The sequence below is a fragment of the Notolepis coatsorum genome (genome assembly GCF_963971535.1).
Source record: "Notolepis coatsorum genome assembly, chromosome: 10".
NCBI lineage: Eukaryota > Metazoa > Chordata > Actinopteri > Aulopiformes > Paralepididae > Notolepis > Notolepis coatsorum.
Genome location: NC_140174.1, coordinates 48,567,174 through 48,592,948, shown reverse-complemented (window position 1 = coordinate 48,592,948; position 25,775 = coordinate 48,567,174). Strand labels below are relative to the sequence as shown.

The 25,775-nt window shown below is 40.1% G+C and overlaps 1 protein-coding gene across 1 annotated transcript in view; it reads left to right on the top strand.

Annotated features, from left to right (window-relative positions):
• The first annotated feature begins 3,432 nt into the window (after positions 1-3,432).
• The window catches only part of abcc3 (ATP-binding cassette, sub-family C (CFTR/MRP), member 3), a 207,800-nt gene continuing 185,457 nt past the window's right edge, over positions 3,433-25,775 (top strand). Inside the window, exon 1 of the mRNA XM_084323656.1 lies at positions 3,433-3,672. Coding sequence (XP_084179782.1) covers positions 3,523-3,672 — 150 coding nt within the window. The 5' untranslated portion in view covers positions 3,433-3,522. The remainder of the gene's footprint in view (positions 3,673-25,775) is intronic.

The following is a 25,775-nucleotide window of genomic DNA, read 5'->3' as shown; positions in this document are numbered from 1 at the left end:
CAAATGACATGTCGTCAGCTTGTGACTGCAACTTGTTCCTGTTTGCGGACGACTCAGCCCTGCTGGTCTCTGACAAGAACAAGTTACAGGTTGAAAAAACCCTCAGCTCAGAACTAGGCAAAATCTGCATATGGCTCGCTGATAACAAACTATCATTACACATGGGCAAAACAGAGTCCATTCTCTTCGGTTCAAATAACAAACTCAGCAAGACCGACGGCTTCTCAGTTACAGTGGGTGACAATATTGTCACAAGGAAAGAAGATATTACCTACCTGGGTTCCATCCTAGAGGCAAATCTTTCCTGTGACAAAATGGCATCCAATGTAATAAAAAAAAGTCAACCAACGAACTTGATTCTTGTACCGGATCTCCTCACTGGTAAACAAGAATACCCTGAAGACTCTAGCAGGAGCACTCATTCAAGGGTACTACGACTATGCTTGCACCTCATGGTACCAAAGCACCTCAAAGGCGCTAAAAACAAAATTACAAACATCTCAAAACAAACTGGTCAGACTACTGCTTGACCTTACTCCTAGAACCCACCTCACCCCTGCCCACTTTGACAACCTAGGATGGCTTAGAGTAGACGACAGAGTACAGCAACTTGCAATGGGCCTGGTCTACAAGATACACTACACGACCAAGGTACCCATGTACATGTCAAAATACTTCCCAAAGGTCAGTGAATACCACGATCACAACACCAGAGGGAGCTCCACAAATCATGTTAAACCCAGATTCGGCTCAAACAAGGGACTAAACACGTTTCGCAATTATGCCACATCAATGTGGAACGCCCTACCCAAAGCTGTAAAGGAATGTGAATCACTACCCACTTCCATGTTGACATGTTGACTGATTTGGGAAAATGGGAGAAAATGTATATTTTCATCAGTCTGCAATTTTTTGTTGTGATTCTCCATGTTGACATGTTGACTGATTTGGGAAAATGGGAGAAAATGTATATTTTCATCAGTCTGCATCATTGGTTGTCTTGTGTAGTGTTTGCAGTGGCGTCGCGTGGGTAAAATAACAGGGGAAGCAAAAAAAAATTATTAAAAAAAAAATTATTAAATATTTTTATTAATTTTTTTTTTTTTTATATTTAAGTCAAGCAGTCACCATGTACACTACAGTATGGCTCGGCGGCCAGTCAAACTTTCTTTTTATTTATTTAACAGATTGCAGAATGGGTACAATACAGTACGGCTCAATACACACAATTGTATAAGGGATGCAGACCAGAGAAAGACGTTTGTCTTGTTTACATCAGGGTCATTAATACTGCTGGAGCATTGGTTCATTTTTGGTCCGATCTTTCCTTGCACGATTTTGCGCGCCGCGTGGGAGCAAATTCGAGACACATATTCATTGCAAAAAGGTGTCCCGCGGTCTCCTCTATGGCCGTGAATATTCTCACGCGGATCGGAATCACGGCGCGCCTGTGGGACACTTTTCCCGTTTCGGCGAGTTTATTCCACGCTTGCGGCTTTCCTTTTCTAAGCATTTTCGGGGCTACATGTGAATGAGTAAAAGTTGCGGACGCCCAGATGTTTCCACGATAGAAAGCTCGCGTGGATCCCATAATAGGCTCACTTAATACAGCGTTTTTAAAATCACGCAACATTTTCAGGGTCGCAAGCCGACCTTTTCCCCTCGTTCTCGATGATGGAAGTGATTTAGGAAAAGCTTCGGCACGCGGAGAGGTACCCGTGGATTTAATCTCGCGAGGATCGGGGCAATATTCGGCCCGTGGGAGCAGTCACGGGTTAATACAATGTTCAGAGTGCAGAGGGGAGGTGTGCAGAGGGGATTCCACACTCATGATTCTTCTCACCCCGTTTTAAACTTTTAGGGTGTGTCAGTCAGCTCGAATCTGATTGGCTAGGATCTGTTTTGGACTCTAGATACATGAATCACATGGTTGAGGCTGGAGAAAGAGACCTACCCCCTGCCTCCTCTCCGCTACAGCTGCAGTGAGCACAGTGAGTCTGACAGTGTGTTAGAGGGAGTGAGAAGGAGAAGAGGGAGACATTAAAAAAAAAAAAAAATGATAACACAGATGCACAGATGAAAAAGAATGTAAACTATATTAAAAAAAATTTATATATATATATATATTTTTTTTTTTTTTTTTCATATTTCATATTTGATATTAATTCATATTTTAATAGGGAGGCCTGGCTTCCGTTGGCTTCCATAAGGATTCGCCACTGAGTGTTTGGTGAATGTATTGTATATTTTCACGTTCTCTGTGTACAGTACTTCACTCTCCTTCCATTTTGGTTGACGACAGGTGAACTCACCTGCTGCATTTTTATAGTGCTTAAACCTGATTGGTGTATCTACAATGTGTTTGTGCATCTGATGGCTGTGTTTAACCAATTGGCTCATATGTGTGGTAATTTGACATTCTGTGTCTAATGTAATGCAAGTGTGTTTAGTGTTTTGCAAATCACTGTGTGTATTGTTTTGCCAAAAGTGAGGCTGACATTGTAGGGGTGCAAATCTGGGCCTATATTTTGCTCCTTGAATGTAAGGTTTTGATAATTGTGTAATACTTTTGATTTGAGTGTTTATGCAATTGAAGAAAACTGTAAAGACTAGAGATGAACTGTTTATTTATTTTGTACATAGGCTGTGCATATGTTTGTTTGTTTGTGTATGATTCTTAACTGTGTTTTTATTTTGTTATTGGTGTATATGTGTATGTATGTACAGTATATGTATATATATGTGTATATATGTATATTTGTACTCCTGTTGGGGCTTCTTGGACCAGATCAATGTTTTATCTGGCTAAATAAATAAATAAATAAGAAACTGGTGATTTGGTCCTGTTAACTTTGAATGTTCTATGGGGACTGCCCAGATCCCTCTCATGGACCTGGACCTCACTTTGAGAACCTCTAATGATTCTAGTTATTCAGTATTCATCTCTAATTACTCTAAAATTGCGTATTTCTGTGTTTAAAAAAAATAGTGGGGGGGGGCGCTAAAGCCCCCAATGTTTTCTAACCCTAAAAACGCCCCTGGTATATATCCAATTCCATATTGTGGAAATTCTGCCATTATTTACCCACTCTGTGATTGTGTGCGTGTGTTTGTGTGCGTGTGTGTGTGTGCGTGTGTGTGTGACGTGTGTGTGTGGCAGTGTGTGTGTGTGTTTGTGCGAGCGTGCTGCTAGTCATGGTCATGGGCGCTTATTATGAATAATATACTGTTTAATTCACTGAAGTTTGTTGTCCGTTGTGTTGTTTGTGTGTGTGGGTGTGTGTGTGTGTGTGTGCGCGTATGCGTGTGTGAAAGGCGGGACCTATACAGTGTGGTGGGCGGACGACTTGTAATCATGACAACCTCCGGATGACTTTTCTTCTCTCAACAGGGGAAGCATGTCTGTTTTATAACATAATAAGCTTCTAGAAGTGAAGCGGCCGGGTAGTTCCGTGCCAGGCTGCCAGCGGAAAGCGACATTTAAGCGCGTCGCGGCTTCGCCCGTCGTGTGTGTGTGTGTGCATGGTATGTGAGAAACAAGTTGTCGATGTGAAGGCGATACGAGGTCGTGGAAGAAAGGGAGCGACCTGTCAAAAGCAGGAAAAGGTCTCTTGTGTTGCCGATCCCCCATCGGAGATGGAGCGCCTATGTGGACCAAACCTCCCCTTCTGGGTAAGTAGTCTGTCCGGTACGGTAGTCAGTTTCTGTCGTTGTGATCACCTCGTGCGGATCACAAGATCACTCGTCTCGGAGGATCTAATTCTGAAGTAATTCCCCCGAGTTCCCCCCCGTAGTCCCATTTCGCTTTTGTGTAGTTTTCTGCTACCTGGCAACGTTTCATCATGGTCAACTGGGTTTAGCTGTCGCTAGACTAAAACGTTATACATCCTATCTTACTGGTGAATAGATCATTTCAGTTACTATTAGCTCAATTAGTATACCTATACATAAGGATAAGGTAAAGCGACACCCCTCAAAGCATTGGCTATGTGTCTAACGCTCAGACGGATCACCATGGCCTCTGTCTTGTAGACCTAAGCCTTGTTGTTGTACCAGTGTTGTGCTGCTATTTTTGGAAGTGGGCAGCATCTGTTTGTGAAAAGAGCAGTTAGAGTGTGCAGACAGCGAGCATTGGGTGACAATTTGAAATAAGTGGGGGAGCACACCCCCAACACATCCCATACATTTCATTAATAAAGGAAAGCACCTGAACGCGCAAACTCGAGAAGTTAGGGGGGCAAAGTCAGGCATTTACTGTCTGTATGGGATGAATGAATGAATGAATGAATGAAAACTTAATTTAACAGGTTGCAGAATGGGTACAATACAGTACGGCTCAATACACACAATTGTTACGGGGATGCAGTCAGACCAGAGAAAGACTTTCGTCTTGTTTACATCAGGGCAGGGGCGTATCTAGACCAAGCACTGTACTGGGGCACAGGGGGGCACCCATGGATATGAAGCGGGCGCGCGAAGCGCAAACGCAGATTTTTTCCCCCCGATTTTGCCCGGTTTTTGGGCGAAAATGGGCAGATTTTGTAACTATTTTATTTTTAACTTTATTTCGGTTTTAGGGTTAGGCAGTGGTGCAGTCCTAATATGGGAACTGGTAACACGCCACGCCACGTGCACGCGCGCGCGGGTACGTGCATGCGCACATAACTGATTTATACACACACACACGCACGCACACACGCACACACACACACACACACACAAGCGCATACGCAAGTGCAATCTTTCTATCATACAAGCTCTTCTTGCTCTCTATTTGTGTGAATGTGCGCGTGGAAAGCTGGCGCGCAGCACAGACGCTTGATTCAATATCATAAGCAGGTATTTATTTATTTATTTATTTATCCTTTATTTATCCAGGAATGTCCCATTGAGATACAAGATCTCTTCTTCCAGGGAGTCCACAAAAAACGCGTTTCTGTGTAGATAGGACATGATACGTCGTCAAAAACGTATAAAAAAACGCCAGGAATACACTAGTCTAACCTCAGCCAAAGTTTCACTTGCAGCGTATTCCATAAAAAGGGAGCATAGTGGGAGAATGCAGCTTTACCAAGCTCTGACTGCATCAAAGGAACATTTAACAGCATCCCATTTGCTGCTCGTCTGGTATTAAAAAAGCAAGTATAAAAGGACAGAAGTCTGGAGATATATAAGGGCAGCTTACCTAGCAATGACTTAAGGATAAAAATCAACATGTGTGATTGTCTTCTTTGGTACAGAGAGGACCATCCTAATGACTGATACAAAGTGCAGTGGTGGGTGCGAGAGCCTGCACCCGTTACAAAACGTATGGCAGTATGGTACGCAGAATCCAGCTTTTTAAGCAGGGAGGAAGGAGCATGCATATAGATTACATCGCCATAGTCTAATACAGGCAGAAAGGAACTCTGCACAATTCTCTTCCTGGCTTCAGACCCCCATCACGAATTCCGAGCCACATTAGTATTCACCTCCACTGCCTGTGTCACACAGAATGAAGGGGGAGATGCATTCAGATAGCCAACACCCAGACACTTAGTCTACCTGCGCTTTTTGTTATGTAAAACGGTGACCGGGTACTTAGTCACAATGAATGGATACAGCGCATTTTTGTGTGCGCGTACACGCGAGTACACATCCGTGCGCGATCGCGCGTACTTCTGCCTCAGTGATCTGGTAACACGGCGTGTAACCGGGTGTGACCGCGACTGCACCACTGGGGTTAGGTTAGATGCATCCATCTGTATGGAGAATGGGAGGGGTTTGTCTGATGTTAAGGCCTTGAGAACATCACCCACTGCCTTTGGAGAAAGGACCAGAGCCTCTGCCTTTGTTCTTCCTAAAGTCATTTTCTTCACTATTTTGGAATCATGTAGAATCTTTTGATTGAGCTTGTTTTTTTTTAAAGAAATGCCTTTATGCTTTATTTCATATTCGACGCAGATGGTAGGCTATATATAGCACATTTTGTTTGGTTTTCAGTTTTCAATCCATAATAAGTTAACAGAAAAAATAAGTACACAACCACATTATTTCAACCTAATAAAACTATGTTTATTGTCATTGTTTTAAGAACACAAGGTGACTTGGTAATACTCACATTTTGAGTAAAAATAATCCCACTGGTCACAATGGTGACCGTAATAATGTTTTTGTTATAACTATAAGGCTCTGAAAATGTTACTGAATGATGTATCAATGTATTTCCAGCTAAATTGAAATAATAAAGGGTCTCAATTAAATATGTGTAGTGTCACATGACCAGAACACAGCTCAGTCGTCGCAAGGTTTAACTGAGGCTAACGTTAACATGATGGCACACCCTCCTCCAATCCCTCTACCGGAGCAAGGCCAGAGAGAGAGAGAGGAGAGAGAGAGAGAGGAGAGAGAGAGAGGAGAGGAGCATAGGCGGCGCGTATATTAAGGCTAGGGGCGGCTATGCCTACCCAGAATATTATGCTCGGAATCTTGAAATGTATATAATATATATGCGCAGGCTGCTGGCTAGTGTGTCTTGTGCTGCAGCCGGCTCGCTGGCCGAGGTGACAACGACGAAGGTGTCAATCGGCAGCGTTTAACATTCCAGGTATACAGGCAGTAACCAATCACGCATAGGCTCAGGTTAAATAATGTGGCCAATCACATCATTCACATGATCATCCTGAATCTGATCCCGCAGGCAGAGTAAAGCAAACATCTGTGTTCTGAATTTCAGCCCGCCGATCGCTTTGTAGAGAAGCGAGGAGAGGCATAACTAGCGATCACCTGAGGCTGTATGTTGTTTTATCTTTGCAAACAAGGGCTTGCTCTAAGAGGACATGATGAGAGTCCGAGTTCATCAAATCGTGGAAACTTTTTAGAGCTACTGTATGTACATTGTTTTCAAAGCATGATGAGATCTAAATTACGAAAAACGTTCACTTCATTGCAACTTGTGATTCAATTCTCACCAAGACGAAACGTCGCATTTATCTGCATTAAGGTAAGACAATGGTTCATATATTATTGGATGCCTTCATTTGAACACTTAATTTGCACTATATATAAATGAGTGGGGCTCGCTGTAGTATAGCCTAGTAGTGTGTGTGTATATGAAATCAGAACCTGGACAGTTTGTGCAACCAAAAATAAAAGGTCAAATTTTTCTCGCGCTGCGCGCAAGGGGCGTTCCCAATACAGCCTACCTCGACCTGAAGCCATAGCTGTCAACATTGGCAGGAGAAAAAACGTGCACGTTTTAGCCCCGCCCCCTCCCACCCGGCCCCGCCCCCTTCCAATGGAGCTGCCTCGTCGCTGCCATCTGCTGCTGGTCAAAACCTGTATTAAGGAAATTCACTCTATTATTTTTAGAGCTGGGCCGTTAACGGCGTTAACGTGCTGCGTTAACGCTATACTAGTATCGCGCGATAATATAATTAACGCATTAATCTAAAAAAAAATTAAAATAATTTTTTTTTTTACATTTTTTTTTTTTATCTTTATTTACCCAGGGTAGGTTCGCTGAGCACAGATGCTCTTTTTCAGGAACGCCCTGCTTCACATTCACACAGTTCCATTCACACCTGGGAGCTGCCCATTACAACCACAGTTGACACCATTGGCCACTGAGCAACTCCACTGGAGCAGTTGATTCAAGCCATGTCACATAGTTCAAGTTTGAAATGATTCTTTCTGTTTTGCTCCTGAGAGTGTGCTAGATACTGTACTGTACTGGCAATATTATTTATTTGTGTTAACTTCTGAATAAAACAACTTATTAAACACAAGTACATCTTATTGAACAATATTTTGATATTTCATTACCAATTATCATAGCAAAACAGCTTTTTCAAACAGTCTGTAATGTGTTTTGGAAACGGAAGATGGGCTCATGGTGTAATGGGCCACCTGGCCTGAGAAACATAAGGAGGAAAGAAAAAGTAAGGACTTACTTCTGGTCATTATTTGGGTAGAACACACATATTTTGAATGCCTTCGGCAGGTTTTTTTGTTTGTTTTTTGAGCCATTTTAATCTAGATTAATCTAGATTAAATCCAGGATTGCAGATAGATTAATCTAGATTAAAAATTTTTTATCTATGCCCACCTCTAATTATTTTACAGATTACTTTTGTTTTCCTACTTTAAGTGTAAATGCTATAAAAATACAGTAAATTACCTTGTATCAAAATATTAACCATTAAATAAAGGTTGTAATCTGTAAATGTATTTGATTTTACTGTAATTTGACAGTATTTGGAAACCATTGATGCCAGACATTTAGTTTTCTTGCAGCTTTTTTTCTTACAGTGTACAGTCAGTAGGGATGGGTACCTTTCACATTTGAACCGATACCGGTACCGGTACCTGTGAATCGATACCGGTACCCAACGGTACCTTTTTTCGGTACTTTAAAAAAAATTAAAAAATAAATAATTTTTTTTTTTTTTTATTAATTTATTTTTTTTACTTTTTTTTTTTCATGTCAACGTTCACACGCACAATATATGCTTACCTAGGATTTGACTTGATTCAACAACAAAGCAGTCGGAGCAATGACAAGCCGAAAACTGTCGAAATTGAATTTACCTACCTCAGTCGTAAAAAAAATCCAAACTTCAAATAACTACAATTTCGACAGTTTTCGGCTTGTCATTGCTCCGACTGCTTTGTTGTTGAATCAAGTCAAATCCTAGGTAAGCATATATTGTGCGTGTGAACGTTGACATGAAAAGAAAAAAGTAAAAAAAAAAAAAATTAATAAAAAATATTTTTTTTATTTTTTTTTCGGTTTCTCACTTGATTCGATACTCGGTAGTACCGACGTGTTTCGGTTCGGTACCTCAAAAGTACCGAATTCGGTACCCATCCCTAACAGTCAGTGAATCCTAAATCTCCACTAGGCAACCACTTAGAATATGAAGAACATATTTAGTATAACAGCGAACAAATATAATAACTAATTGTAAGAATTCTGTGTTTAAAACTGTTTTGAAACAGTTTGTACTCTCCACAGAGTTGAGGTGGGGGGGGGGGGGCACTTTTGCATCTGAATAGAGCTGCGCGTTGGGATTCAGATTAATTGAGCCAGGTAAAGGCATTCACACAGAGAGAGTCATTAACGTTAACAATGGACACATTCAGGTGAGGGTAGTTGTCCACGCCCCCCCCCCCAAACTAGCTGAAGTGTGAAAATCAGAGGCATTTCCTCCCCTTGAGCGTTCTAGACAACAGACTGAGTTACAAGATTTAAATGAATACATGATATTCAAAACATTCTCAGATTTCAAAGTATGACACATCATTTGAAAGCTTACATTCTGTACTTTCACAACCTGGAAAATGAAAATGGAGACATGTCTGCACAAACGCTGGACTTGATCACATATATTTTATGAGTTTAAAAAAAAAATTATATATAAAAAAAAAAAATCATTTTTTTTTATTTTTATTTTTTTTAATAATTTTTTTCAAAAACGTGCCAATCCGTGAACCGTGAAAAGTGCGTGAAGAGGGTCGAAAAAACAGGAGAATCCCGGGAAAAACGTGAGGGTTGACAGCTATGCCTGAAGCCCATCCGCCGCCTATGGAGAGGAGAGGAGAGAGAGAGAGGAGAGAGTGAGGGAGAGGAGAGAGGGAGAGGGAGAGAGATGTTCAAGTTAACATGCTGCAGCGCCATGTGTAGGAAATTATACAACGGCATGCAAATTTCTCAATTCTGATTGGCTGAAACAGTCCATTTACACGTATGTATCTGTCACAATCCACGCTCCTGGTCCCAGGACCCGCCCACAACCGAATCACATCACTCCGCCGTGCGGATTCTTCGGAAAAAACAAGATAGCGGACAATAATCTTTAACAAATGGATATGTTGATAGCGTCATAACGACTAAATATAAAGCGATTCTGTCACGGCGAATGTCTTAGTCCTTTAAACAATGTTGGATGATGTAATTGATGGGTCATGAGTCATTGTAGAACAAAATAAAAATCACGCGAATTGATTGATTGATTGATTAATTTGCACTTTTTTCCCCCCCTTCCTTGCCAGAGCTCAATCTCTCACACTGTCTGGCTTCCAGACACACTCACTCGGTCGCATACACACCCACACACACACACACATACACACACACACACACACACACACACACACACACACACACACACACACACACACACACACACACACACACACACACACACACACACACACACACACACAATGTCTTAGTTGCTTAAACAATGTTGGATGATGTAATTGATGGGTCATGAGTCATTGTAGAACAAAATAAAAATCGCGCGAATTGATTGATTGATTGATTAATTTGCATTTTTTTTCTTCCCCTTCCTTGCCAGAGCTCAATCTCTCACACTGTCTGGCTTCCAGACACACACACACACACACACACACACACACACACACACACACACACACACACACACACACACACACACACACACAATGTCTTAGTTGCTTTTTTTTTTTTTAACCTACTTTCAATAGAATCATCTAAGAATGAAGTTCTATAGAAAGTAGGTCTGCATCCCCTTAACAATTGTGTGTATTGAGCCGTACTATATTGTACCCATTCTGCATCTGGTAATACAATTTTCAATCAATCAATCAATCATTCCAATAACAACCACTAACTTCATAATTAAAAACTAAAGAAAAGTTGGATGTGTTAGTTGGTTGGATGTCTTAGTTGAAAGGCAGTTGGATGTGTTAGTTGGTTGGATGCCTTAGTTGAAAGACAGTTGGATGTGTTAGTTGGTTGGATGCCTTAGTTGAAAGACAGTTGGATGTGTTAGTTGGTTGGATGTCTTAGTTGAAAGACAGTTGGATGTGTTAGTTGGTTGGATGTCCTACTGAGAACAGTTGAATGCACTTTCGAGCTGCTTCCACATGGAGGCAACTTCTCTTTTTTTTCTTTTTTGGGAACTACTTTTTCTGGCGGATGGTTTTTTCAATAAATCTTCAATTAATGTGTGTTTATTGTATAGCAATAAGGTTGGATGAATGTGGCAGTTGTATAAAAGCATTACACCACTTGCAGTCGTGATTTGTGAAAAATAAACCATGCCTAGGGGGGTCTAACGACCCTCGGCTGCGCCTTGGGCCTAACGACCACCCCTAGGCATGGTTTATTGTTCACAAACCACTCCTGCGCGTGATGTAATGCTTAAATAAACAGCTGCCTACCTGAGATCCCTGGCACTGTTTTGCTTTACTGAGCTCCGTTATCTGGGGGCTGTGTTGGTTGGTCCCTTTAAGCTGCACACCGGAGCATCTTTTAATCCAGCTGTTTGCTGAACTCTGATATTTTCGGACATTTCGTTGATGCGTCGCTCGACACTTCGAGCTGACATGGGGATATCTTTTATCCTTGATTTGATTGTCTCTTTGTTTGGCAAGCCTTCAACATAAGTACACACAGCACGGTCCTTCTGACACACAAACCCGTAGTAGTCTGTCCACGAGGGCTGGGATGCCCGAATTTCCTTTGCTTTAACTTTCTTAGCTGTGCATCATGACAGAATGCAACCGCTTACCGCAGCACTGTGTGATTTTACCTGTGAACTGCGCGAGGCCAGCTAACTGCTGGGATGTACCATGTATTAGCTGTCATAGGGGTGTGCAAACCAGTCAACTTACAAAAAAGAGCCTGTTGGAGGATTTCAACAAGATAAATGCGACAACAGTGCAAAATATTTCACTATAATATTTCAAAGCGAAGTAAAACAAATAATAATTATTATTATTATTATTTTTGATCACTGGGGCACAGCTGATCAACACTGGGGCACGTGCCCCAGTGATAGTGGTCTAAATACGCCGATGCATCAGGGTCCCCCATTTTCAATTCATCATAACATATATGACATACATGACATACAGATAGACAGTACTGTTACATCTAGACATTTATGACATACCAGATCTACAAATATACAGTACTGTTTGTGATAAAAAAATAGTCTAAAAAAGAGAGTGTCATTGACGGATAAGACTTTTCAATAGGCCAATTTTTTAATACAAAAAATAAGGATATATTTGGCCATTTTTCAAACATTTTGAATGTAGTGTATACATGCATTTATGCTAAAAAACCCAAATTAAGAGATTTTAGTGTTTTTAAAGTTGAATTAATAGGACATGGCCTTAATAAAAGTCATTTGGGGCGACCGTAATTTATCTCAAAATTAATATATTTCCTTAACATTACTAATATTTTAACAGGTATCAGTAATTAAATATACATCTTAAGAAAGACAGGCTTGTGTGCCCTTTAATTTTTTGTAAACCATGATTTCACAAGTTTATTCTATAATGGCAGTGTCTCCCTCGTAATGCAGTTACCAGGGTTAGAAATTAACATTTTTTTTCAAGGGCTTTTTTTGCCCCCCTTAATTGCTTTTCGGGGGCTTTTTTTTGTATTTCGGGGGCACAATATTTTTATAATGAAAATTAACATAAAGATTATAAAACATTGTTGACACTTTTTTTTACAGTCTTCATCCCTATGTTTGATAACGTAATGTTAATGTCTCCATATATAGGGCTCTACGCTAACCTTTTTCCCAAGGAGCACATGTGCTCCTAAATAAAATGTTAATAAATAAAATCTAAATACAAATTTAGGAGCACACAGAAATTTAGGAGCACAGTGACAATTGTTCAAGTAACACACACACACACGATGTGTGACATCATGGCTTGGTTTCATGTTTTGAGGTACGTACCTTCAATTATCTGTAAATAATACATACATACTCTATCTAAATAGATTAAATATTATTGTCCCTGAGGGCAAGTTGTGTTGTTTTCTTGATACATCTACAAATAGCAGACGAATAACCGGTTGCCTCTGGATCAATGAATGTCTAATATTGAATAATATTATTAGATATTTTATTTTTAACATCCCTAATTCCAACAGTCAAGAGGCTTGTTTCAAATTGATGAAAAACCCCACACACGCAACGTTTCTGAGTATAGGCTCTGGCCAGATCGATCAATGAAATACGTTGCGCGCTCAGCGCTGTGGAATGAAGGAAATGCGCATCGGGATCGGATTTGGATGTTATTCTTTGTAGTTGTGTTACAAATGGAACGGTCTTTCCCCGCCGAACACAAGTTACTTAACGTTACACGGGTCGCGCTATGCAGATGCTTAGCTTGCTAACGTTAAGATAGCAGTGTAATGCTTGATGAGAGCAGAGCGCTCTCTCTGTGTTCGCACCTCTCAAGTGCCTGGAAGCATCTCCCTGTAACACGCAGCGGGCCCCGCCTCCCTCCTCCTTGGAACAAACATTCCACCCAAAAACTGAATTTCAGTCCAGTTTCAATCTGAACTATTAACAGCGGAGCTGTTTTGTAATCTTCACAATCACTCGTCTGTCTCGCACTGCAAGTAAATGATTTTTCCGGTGTGCACACACACATATTATTAGGGGCAAATACGCACTGTAGAGCATATATATAATTATATATATAATTAGTAAACTGTCGGGGGCTTTTTTTGCCCCGCTTAACTGATTATCAAGGGCATTTGGTCAATTTTCGAGGGCATTTTGCCCCAAGCCCCCGTTAATTTCGAACCCTGGCAGTTACAATACCCATATTTGATCTAAAACCCATACAACTGATTTAAAATGTGTACAGATAGTATCCACTTAAGCATAGTATACCAGTGATTAATATTTGAGCCAAAACTGATGGATATTCTATTTTGAATTTAGTACAGTTATTGACAATCATTGGTTACCCTGCATGACAAATGGTCGCCCAAAATGATGAGAGTAGTTAAAAGTCTATTTAAAATGTTACACAATGCAGTTCAGACAAAAGAAAACTGAACAATGTTTTTATTACAATCTTTTCAAGTGGTCAACAAAAATATTCTTCAATTCATTCAAATATCACAAAAGTAAAACATGTTAACATGCGAGGGCCCACATCCTCTTGAGGAAGATTTTCCCACATGCACTTTGGCGACCTCTACCGGCTCGGGTGTGCATATATTTTAATACAATATATATATATCGAATTAAAGCCCTATTTGTTGCCTGTCGATAGCCTGTGCGCCGAAGTACACAGTGTTGTACAAATACAACACCGACTCCCGGGGCTCTAGCTCCGTCAATCATTTGGCACGGTAGGTTACAAGCTTCGTCAGGAACATTCAAATATCACAAATGTTAAAAACATTAAACATTCAAAAAGTTAAAGTGCAATACACATTACATGCTTCAGGAACTTGAACATTTCACAAATGTCCATTTTCATGTCCTCATATCATCATTGGTTTTGTCAATGTATGAGAGCAAGAAGGTGGGTTAAGTAGCATCACTTTTGTGATGGTAGTCACATTGGACAGGGATTAACTATTTAAGTCAATAATGAAAGGTAAACAGAGTTGTATGTATGGAATAAAAATTAAACACCAACACAGTTCTATAGAGTCAATAAACAATAACCACCAACATAGTTGCATGGATGAAATCAACGCTAAACAACTACAACACAGTTGTATCAGTTCCTTTTAGGGATGGCACGATACCACTTATTCATGTCCGATACTGATATCACAGCCTTGAGTATCTGCCAATACCGATACCCATCCGATACTCCCTTAAAAAACAAAAACCTGTGTTTAACCTAGCCATCTATAAAACATCAAAAACTCCCCTAAAGGAAGAAATACATACCACACATGACTCAGTTATGCAATAGTGCTGCTGCTTTTAATTTTTTTCAAATTATTTAGTTAATACGTTAATAAGACTACAGCGATTTCATGACGGCTTCCTGTCCTCACGTCTAAAACGTCTTTACCGGTACAATGCGTGGAGAGTTTCCAATCATTGGTAAACAAACATAGTGCTGAAAATATACACTTTGACTGCTGTTTTGATAGGGTTAGGGTCTTTACTCTAGGCTACATTTGAAAAAGAAACACAACATTGTACTTATTTGAGATAGCCGTGTCAGAGATAATGACGGTTTGGCAACATGAAGTGAGGCTAAGCATCGGAAACCTACATTTTCAACAACAGAAAGGGGCTGGTCGTCCAGCACAATAAATGTGGTTATTTTCTCTGTTTTCTTCAGCTTTGCTTTGTTACTGTCTGCAGGGAGTTTCTCTCGCTTCTGAATGGTTTATGTTAGCTGCTGCGACAACTTTTCCTCTTGGCATTCGTTGCACATATGAACTCGGCATACTCCCTTTCCATGATTAATCTGCAAGTGTTGTGTGGTGTTGAAGTTTCCAGTGTTGCTGCCACCCTAGAAATACTTGCGTCGCAGATATTACACTCGGCTGTGTCGTGTTATTCCACAAGTATACATGCGAGTCCTCTGTATTTGTTTGTGCGTGTCTTCATTCTGTTAGCTCCACCATACAGGTCCGTTATTATCTGCTCTTAGTCTACTCTGCCCTGCGTACCTGTCTGTGACCCCAGTACGGTGGCCTGTACTCTGTGTCGTATTAATGCACACACATTAGCATAACACCACAGGCTGTTTTGCCTTTTTCTTCTTTGAGCTTAAAATAACTCCACACAGCTGACATGATCGCGGCGCGCTGCTAACAAGTTGACTTACGTTTAGCTAATGCTAACGTTGTTGTCACGCTACTACTGTTCACGTGATGGCATGCTTTCGGAAAACCAATCCTGTGAATTTGGCCAGTATCGGACCAATACCGATACTGAGTATCGGATTGGTGCCATCCCTAGTTCCTTTTATATTATCTCATACTGCAGGCATTTCAAATTGAGGTACATGTGCATGTTTTAACAAATCAGGCACCCTGAACACCTAGAATAAGAAGCACACCAAAAAACAAAACACTGATATTTTTTACATTTAGTTCAATTATTAATGTTCGGTTATGACATCATACGGTGACATCACGAATGTTCCAGAACGTTCGATCAGAGTTTTCTGGTACCCAGATTTGGCTTTGGGCGTCTTCTTTCCTATACAAAGCATTTTCTTTTACTCAGTTGGCAGTACATTCTTATATATTACAGTGTAGAATAAGAGTCTATCTAATCCTAGGTTAGTACTTAACTAGATTAGAAAAATACTAATCCTATGGTTTTAAATTAAGCAAGCTGCTGTGATCAAGGTAAGCAGCACAGTACTTCCCTTTTTCTTTCCACCCATGCACACGCACACACACACACACACACACACACACACACACACACACACACACACACACACACACACACACACACACACCATTTGTTCAAAATGATTAAAACATACTTATAGGCCGAGTGTTGGTAGCATCCGGAACACTCGCAGCATCACCAACATCTCCATCATCTCCAGCCAGGGATGAACCAGGTCTCTCCACATCCGTTTGGTCACTGGATGAGCAGTCTTCCAAACTCACCGAGCTAACGTTATGTACATCATCTGAAACACAAGGAATGGATCTTTTTGTATCCGGGCTGGCTCTCCATCTCCCAAAACTCAAGAGATACATAGCTAGCTATTTCTCTCGCTCACACACACACACACACACACACACACACACACACACACACACACACACACACACACACACACACACACACACACACACACACACACACACACACACACACACACACACACACACACACACACACACACACACACACACACACACACACACACACACACACACACACACACATTGGAAGTGAGTAGTACTAGCTAGTAGGCTATGATGACAATAGCTGTAACACTAGCTAGGCTAGTTGCAGTGGTGGTAGTAGTAACATTAGATGTAGCTAAAGTAGTAGCTAGCAGCCTTCAACCATTGTAAACATGCAACGTAGTTAGGGATGGGTACCGAATTCGGTACTTTTGAGGTACCGAACCGAAACACGTCGGTACTACCGAGTATCGAATCAAGTGAGAATTTTTTTTTTTTTTTATTAATTTTCTTTTTACGTTTATTTTATTTATTTGTTTTAAAAAAATTTTCGTGTCAACGTTCACACGCACAATATATGCTTACCTAGGATTTGACTTGATTCAACAACAAAGCAGTCGGAGCAATGACAAGCCGAAAACTGTCGAAATTGTAGTTATTTGAAGTTTGGATTTTTTTTTTTAATTACATTTCTTGAGACTAAAGTACCGAAAAAAGGTACCGTTGGGTACCGGTATCGATTCACAGGTACCGGTACCGGTATCGGTTCAAATGTGAAAGGTACCCATCTCTAAACGTAGTGTTACACTTTTATGCCAAAATGTGTGTGGGTTGCTAACGTTACAACGGCAAAAGACATCAACAAGATGCTAATAGTCGGAAATATTAGTAGCTAATGTTAGCTAGCTAGCTAATAGAGATGCGGTTGGCTAACCTGACTCATAGTTCGCCGGCTCCGTCTCCCGTTCTTCCCCGAAGTCACAGTCTACACCGTGTTCGTCTGCGGTGGCCATTGGTCTTCCTCCCATCACCCGGTCCATCTCGTCAAAAAAAGGCCAGTTGGAGGGATCAGAACCACTGGTTTTATTTTTGGCTTTTGCCTTGTTGTACTCTTGTATGAGCTGTTTCCATTTATTTTGGACCTGATGCACGTCTCTGTTCGCATAGCCAACTTGGCTATGTTTGGCTGAAACTGTCCTAAGTAGTTCAGCATTTTTATACTTTCTCCCATCTGATCGTTCTATTATTTTTAAGTCTTCCATAGCGTCTATTAAATAAATTGTTTCAGCCCTCGTCCATCGCTTGCTCCTGTCCGCCATTTTGTATGTAACTTGTGTGTAGCCTATGCGCATTGCGCAAGCGCTAAAAAGGGAGCGATCATGCGCAGAAAGACCGGGAGGAACTAATTCCGAAAAATGCGTGAAAAGCTGGGTACATGGACAGAAAAAGCTTTCATTCGGAATGATAAACGGAATAAACAGGCCACTTACATCGGAATGGATTTTATTTCGGAATGGCCATTTTCATTTGGAATTAAGTATTTTCAGATGTTTACATGATAACTTTAAATAGGATTGAACGTTAATTCCGAATGAAAAGGGGAATAAACCGTCCATGTAAACGCAGCCATACTACTGACATCAGAAATATTCTAGAACGTTCGGTCATGACAATACTGTGACATCACAAATGTTCCAGAACGTTCGATCATGACATCTGTGACATCACAGATGTTCTAGAACGTTCGGTCATGACATCATACTGTGACATCACAAATGTTCTAGAATGTTCTATTATGACAAATAAGACGGTTCAATGACTTTATCTAAATCCAATCAATATTCCTAATGCCGTTTCAATGTAAGGTTATAAAAATAAACATATAAACATTCATACAATACAATATAGCTTTGGCTCCTACAGTCAACATTCCCCAAAGATATATCAAACACGAAACAAACTTTGGTCAGAGTATAATGGAGATGTTGCACAGTGCAATCCACTGAACATTTATTGTTGAAATATGTCACTGTTGATCATGAGCTGGATATATAACCTATGGTTTCAAGGGATGTTAAACCTACTGTAGAATCAAAGTAAATGTTAGTGATTCAAATCCTCATTTAGAGGTAGGGGATCCACCACAGCTTGCCCTGCTGCTCTTCTCTACTTCTACACCAGCCAGAACTGGTGGAGTGTTCTCCATGGATGGTGGTGTCAGGTCCAGCATCGCCTTTTCCATATTTTTCCTTCTCCCTGTTACCTCTGGATGCAGCCTTCTCCCTCTCCGATAGCTCATCTGACTTCACATGGAATCTTGCCCTGTTGTTTTCTTCTCGCTGAAACAATAGTGTATAATGTGATACTAATTCTGGTGGGTTAAATTACATACAAACTTAAGTTCAAGATATTACAGAAAAGGTCATTCCTAATCCTACTAACATGACAGTTTGAAATACACCAGAGAAAGATATACTGCATGTTACCTATCGTTTTTTTTACCTCTCTCTTTTTTCATGGCAAGATAGTCTGCATCTGTAGTGAGCAGTCTTCTGTTTGCTTGTTTGTGCCATCTAGAAAATAGGTTAAACTAGTTAAACATGACTAATACATGTACAATTACCTAAATGGAATGTCATGCTATACCGTTTAAAAAATGTTCTCATAAGATGGTACAATACTCAAAAAGAAACGTTAATTCCTAAATAGGAATGAAAAATATATGTTAAAGTATACAAAGAGTTATGCTAAAACAAACTACAGGACATATATCTATCATCTAAAACACTCGCCCCACATGATACTCGGTCGCCCAGATGATGTTTTTAAGGTCAGTCAAATATTACAGGCTAACCATTAGCTACAGAAACCAAACTAGCTAGCTCTTACCACATGTCACTATCAAATTCATCATCAAAATATAGATTTTCAGATAAAACTTATTATTCACAGTTTTGGGGCGGTCGTCCCACAAGACATCCAAAGGTGGCAAGTACATTACAGCAGTTAAAAAGAGATTTATTTGCCAATATGAAAGAGACTTACTAACCTGCTAGTTGTTTCTCTGGGTCCCTCACATGTGACTGGCTGATGCAACATCCTGTCCTTGAGGTGGTTTCAAAATAAAAGTCCCACAATTGTGTTTTCTTGATGGTCGCCCCAGATGATATTTCATAAAATTAACATATGTGGACAACATTCGTTTGTATATTATGATGGAAGTATATGTGCAAATGCTTCATAATTTTGTCAATGAATGCAAAACATGTTTGAAATTATGCCAAATAGGGCAAGGGAAATATTTAAATAGATTGAAAGTGATTTTAAGCCGGTTGTCCAAATAGAAGTCAATGCTGGACGGTCGCCCCACATCAGTGGAGGCTGCTGACCAAATTTTTTGGTGAAGCACAAATTATTATATTATATTATATATTAAATTATATTTTTAAAACATCCCCCACTGTGTGTCAGTGGTCAGTGGACACAGATGAAAACATATTAACATTAGGTGACAGCGCACCTGACCAGATGAAATCATATTAGGCGACAGCGCACCTGACCAGATGAAATCATATTAGGTGACAGCCCACCTGACCAGATCAAAACATATTAAGTGACAGCGCACCTGATCAGATCAAAACATTTTAGGTGACAGTGCACCTGATCAGATCAAAACATTTTAGGTGACAGCGCACCTGACCAGATCAAAACATATTAGGTGAAGGTGACAAGGAAGCCACAGACTCATACCCCCCCGACACTCAACTAACCGCCTCGGACAGTCCTTCATACCAGTGGCCATCAGGCTCCACAACAGTGGGCAGCAACTGCTGCCAGACATCGACCTGGGACTTATAGGAACCCAAGGAGGACAACTTACACTACCTTAGGCATACTGCACCTTATGTGGATACTGTGATACTGTGAATAATGAATAATGTATATTTCAGTTAGTTAGATAGTAAATTATAACACTACCTTATGCATACTGCACCTTATGTGACACTGTGAAAATATATTTCAGTTAGTTAGATAGTAAATTATATTGACCTATTTGTTTACACTGCTTGTGTTGTTTTCACTACCTGTACCCCCCCCCCTTCCCCCATGCTGCTATGGTGCCTGAATTTCCCCAAGGGGATCAATAAAGGAATATCTTATCTTATCTTAAAAGGAAAGATGAAATTCCCTACCTGGGTTCCATCCTATAGAGGCAAATCATTCCTGTGACAAAATGGGATCCAATGTAATAAAACTAAGTCAACCAACAAACTAGATTCCTGTACCGGATCTCCTCTCTGGTAAACAAGAATACCTTGAAGACTCTAACAGGAGCACTCATTCAAGGGTACTACGACTATGCTTGCACCTCATGGTACCAAAGCACCTCAAAGGCACTAAAACAAGATTACAAACATCACAAAACAAACTGGTCAGACTACTGCTTGACCTTACTCCTAAAACCCACCTCACCCCTGCCCACTTTGACAACCTAGGATGGCTTAGAGTAGACGACAGAGTACAGCAACTTGCAATGGGCCTGGTCTACAAGATACACTACACCACTAAGATACCCATGTGCATGTCGGAATACTTCCCAAAGGTCAGTGAATACCACGACCACAACACCAGAGGGAGTTCCACAAATCATGTTCAACCCAGATAAAAAAAAAAAAAAAAATTAATAAAAAAAAATAGTCATAACTTAGAAATGAGATTGCATAGGTCTATGAATCGATATCGCGATTCTGTTTTGATTAATTGCCCAGCCCTACAGTGTGTACAGTAAGTTAGCTTGGTGATTATCATTGTGATGTAGGCTAAGCTAGCTAGCTACTGTTAGCATACAAGCTTTTACAAACACTAGCCTACTTACTTTTTCATCCACAACGTTTTTTCTGATCCAGATGCATAAGTCCACTTCTTCATGTTGCTCAGTTGCTGGTTTATACTTCGGTCCTAATGTTGGCGCAAAGTTTAATTTAGCCTGACTTTACTTGTTATAGCTGTACAGCTTACTTCTACTAAACAACAACTAAACTACTTCCTTGCTCTTTCAAACGGTCAAAATGGGTCCATCTGCAGGGTCGGAGGTTAGGTTTAGCTCTGGCCAATCTCAAGTTTCTCAAGTTTCTTTATTAGTTGTCATACAGAAGTACAGAATACTTTTATACAAAATGCTTATTTCTGTTACATTTTGTATAAAAGTATTCTGTACTTCTGTATGACAACTAATAAAGAAACTTGAGAAACTTGAGATTGGCCAGAGCTAAACCTAACCTGCAGATGGACCCGTTTTGACTTTGCAATGCAGCAATCTCTGATTGGATTTGCAAGGCTGCCAATCATATTCAACCTCCATGTATTGGATGGCAAGGGCTGTCAATCATTCAATCCTCCATTCAATGGCAAGAGTTTAACTGCACAGACCGTGCTTAGACGAAGTTAATAGCCTATTTCGATTGGCTGTTATTTATTATTTATATAACATTGGGTCACACCTGTGAAGTTTTCTTCACGAATAATTACTGCAGTCATTACTGCAGTGCAGGCCTGCTCAGAGCTGTCAATTTTGGCCATTTTTTTAAAAGAAAAAATTCACTGGCATTTTTTTTACAGAGGAAAACTTTTCTAATAAAAAAATATAAAATAATAATAATTAAAAAAATATTTTTTTTATATATAAATAAAATAAATGTATATATATATGTAAATTAATAATAATTATGAATTATGAGTGAATTTGTGTTTCACGTGTTGTCATAGAGAAACCTCCACTGCCCCACATGGACATTTGACACTTCAGATAGCAGAAAAATTACCAATAACTCAAATGTTTGGAGGAGTTAGAGTGGGTCTGTATATGGGGAAGGTATTAGAGATACATGTAATCTTTTTATGAATTTTAATGTTTTTTTTAAGGTAAGAAATTCAGTGGGACAGAAAAAATAGGCGTCACGTCATTGACCACATTTGAGGGGGAAGAAACTCTACATTGGACGTACCCTTAGCTGCCAGAATGGTCACTTTGGATAAACGCGTCAGCTAAATTACTAAATGTAAAATGTAAATGTCCAAAACCACCCCACCAGGTGACCCCTTTCAACCAATTCATTTGTAGGTTTGTTTTTAGTTGACCAGGGCCCTCATTTATCAATGGTGCGTACGCACAGATATGTGCTTAACCCGTGCGTACGATCATTTCTAAGCAAAGTGTGGGACTTATCAATTTGAACGTGTGCTTGACTTTGTGCGTATATTCATGCACAGCTCCGACCCTGCGTACCTGGCGCCCGGTGGTAGAATATGAATATTGCAACGCAGAAATAAGCTTCCGTGCATTAGTTTCAACACTGGCATGTTCTGTATGATGACCCGTAATTCATTATAGTTCATTGTAAAATAGCGACAGTAGTGTAATTATTGTCAAACCCTATAAATATAGCATTTGGAATAGGTCTTTCTTTCCGAATGAATGCAGCATGGTTTATATATAGGGTTATCGGGGTGCACTGACTGCGCTCGTGGGGAACTGTTTTCAGAGATAGCAGATAGGAATGAATGAATGAATGAGGGGCAGTCTAATTGCAGAGAGAACATAATATTAACTAGAGTCCGCTATACCCGAGACACCTCCTTCATTTGTACCACAATTTGAGACCGAAATTGGAGCGTGGAACAAAACGCACAAATGCCATCCCCATGCACATTCAAGTCAGTCTCCACCCTCGGGTCTTTGGCCACCGGCACGGTCCATCGTGATATTGGAGATGGATCGAGCAATAGACTGTTACTGTACCAGTGGTACAGTGCACCCCGATAACCCTATATAACCCTATATATACAGTGTACCACCCATGTAGCTGTCAAAGCTCCATCACAAATGCAGTTATGTGCATAGAAAGTTACTCAATTAGTCGTTACTCCTGAGATATAATAAGCACATCTGTACAATTCTGTATCGTAGCATGTACTTAATGTATATACTGTTTATTCTTACCGTATATATATATATATATATTCATCTGTCTGTACATAACTCATTTACATACAGTATATGTATCTACAGTAGGGATGCCCCGATCATGTTTTTTGCCACCAATACCGACCACAGATCGTCTATGAGCCATATAGGCAGATACAATGCAGATACCGATCGTTTTTGGTTTTGTTATAGCAGCTGGCAGTATTATACCGTAGGTCTAATACAGGCATTCTCAAAGTCCGGACTAAATTATCTAATCTAATCTTAGAAATTAAGTAAAGTGAATAGTACTGGGTGTTAAGCATAACAGCATCTAAGTTAATTTACTTCTGACCATTATAGTCAAAGTATTTTCCTATGAACTGAAACTCATAAGATCTCATAAGGCTAGCATCATTGGCGTTCAGTTACAGCTATGAAGAATGATAGCTAGTTAGCCAACGCTAGCCAACAGCTGCAAAAACGAATGCCAATGATGTTATCAGACGTTGATATCATGAGCTATCAGTAGCTACTAGATAACGTTAGACAACGCTTCATGTATTAAACTAAAGTGAATAGTTTACAGGGCCATTTTGTTTAAACAGTAGCTAGGTAGCTAAATAGCCAACGAAGAATGGTAGCTAGTTAGCAAACGCTAGCCAACAGCTGCAAAAACGAATGCCAATGATGTTATCACTGACGTTGATATTATGAGCTATCAGTAGCTAGCCAGCTAGATAACGTTAGACAACGCCTCATGTATTAAACTAAAGTGAATAGTTTACTGGGCCATTTTGTTTAAACAGTAGCTAGGTAGCTAACGTTAGCCAACAGAAGAACGATAGCTAATTAGCCAACGCTAGCCAACAGCTGCAAAAACGAATGCCAATGATGTTATCACTGATGTTGATATTATGAGCTATCAGTAGCTAACAAGCTAGATAACGTTAGACAACGCCTCATGTATTAAACTAAAGTGAATAGTTTACTGGAACATTTTGTTTAATGCTTCAGTGATGTTGAAAGAGGAGCTGGTCCGACAAGTTGTGGAGGCTAGGACTCTTGCCATTTTCGGAGCGAATGAAAGGATTTGTTGACAAGACGGGTCTGTGAGGGGGAGGGGAGGGGCAATGCGTTTCCCCTAGGAATTTTTTCAGGGGGGGTGGTAGGCCCCCCAAAACTACTAATGTTGTCGGGCGCGCGTGTCATACGTGGTGTCAACAGTGTTGTTATAAACGTGCGCAGTAATGCATTTCTCTACACTGAGCTGAAATGAAACGATTGCACATAAATTAGGTAAATAAATATTAACAATTGTATAATAATTTTGTAAGTTTAAATATTAACATTATCTGGCCATCCTCAGTAAATACTATCAAACTTTCCAAAGACCAGAGTTGGGACGGGCACACACGCACACACACAGAAAGGGAGAATGGCTTATATGAACTATCCAGTTTTTATAGTGTAACGTTTGGTTACTTGAAGGAGAGAGAGAGAGACTGAGACTTGTTACGCGCGACGCTAGTCAGTCTCGGAGTTGTCTCGGAATGGATTTGGTAGATTTTTTCTGCGTCTCCGTAGACCGTGCTGTGCCACGGTTTTAAAGTGTTAGTGAAGATTGATTTATATGAAAGCCGATTTATGTATAATTTAGCTAGCTCGCCAACGTTACTGTGATTAAAGCAAACTTTAAAATTATTATTATTATTTTTTCTTTATATATATATTTTTTTATTATTCTAGTTTTTTCAAGAGGGGCGGGGGGTCCCGTTGGCGGGGCGGAAAGACTGGTGTGTGAGTAGTAGGAGAGAAGACAGCGAGATTCCAACTCCGCTGAGAATTGGATCATGTTTTTCGCGCGCATCATCGATCGGCTTTCGCAATCGCCGACTAGAAAGCATTATCGGAATTCCCCAATCGCAATATTTATACTGAATACCGGCCGATACCGATCGCTGGCCGACCGATCGGGGCATCCCTAATCTACAGCAGGGGCGTTTTTAGGGTTAGAAAACATTGGGGGCTTCAGAGATGAATACTGAATAACTAGAATCATTAGAGGTTCTCAAAGTGAGGTCCAGGTCCATGAGAGGGATCTGGGCAGTCCCCATAGAAATTTCAAAGTTAACAGGACCAAATCATCAGTTTCTTATTTATTTATTTAACCTTTATTTAGCCAGATAAAACATTGATCTGGTCCAAGAAGCCCCAACAGGAGTACAAATATACATATATACACATATATATACATATATATATATATATATATATATATATATATATTAGAGCTGGGCCGTTAACGCGCTGCGTTAACGCTATACTAGTATCGCGCGATAATATAATTAACGCATTAATCTTAAAGATTTTTTTTTTTTTTTTTTTTAC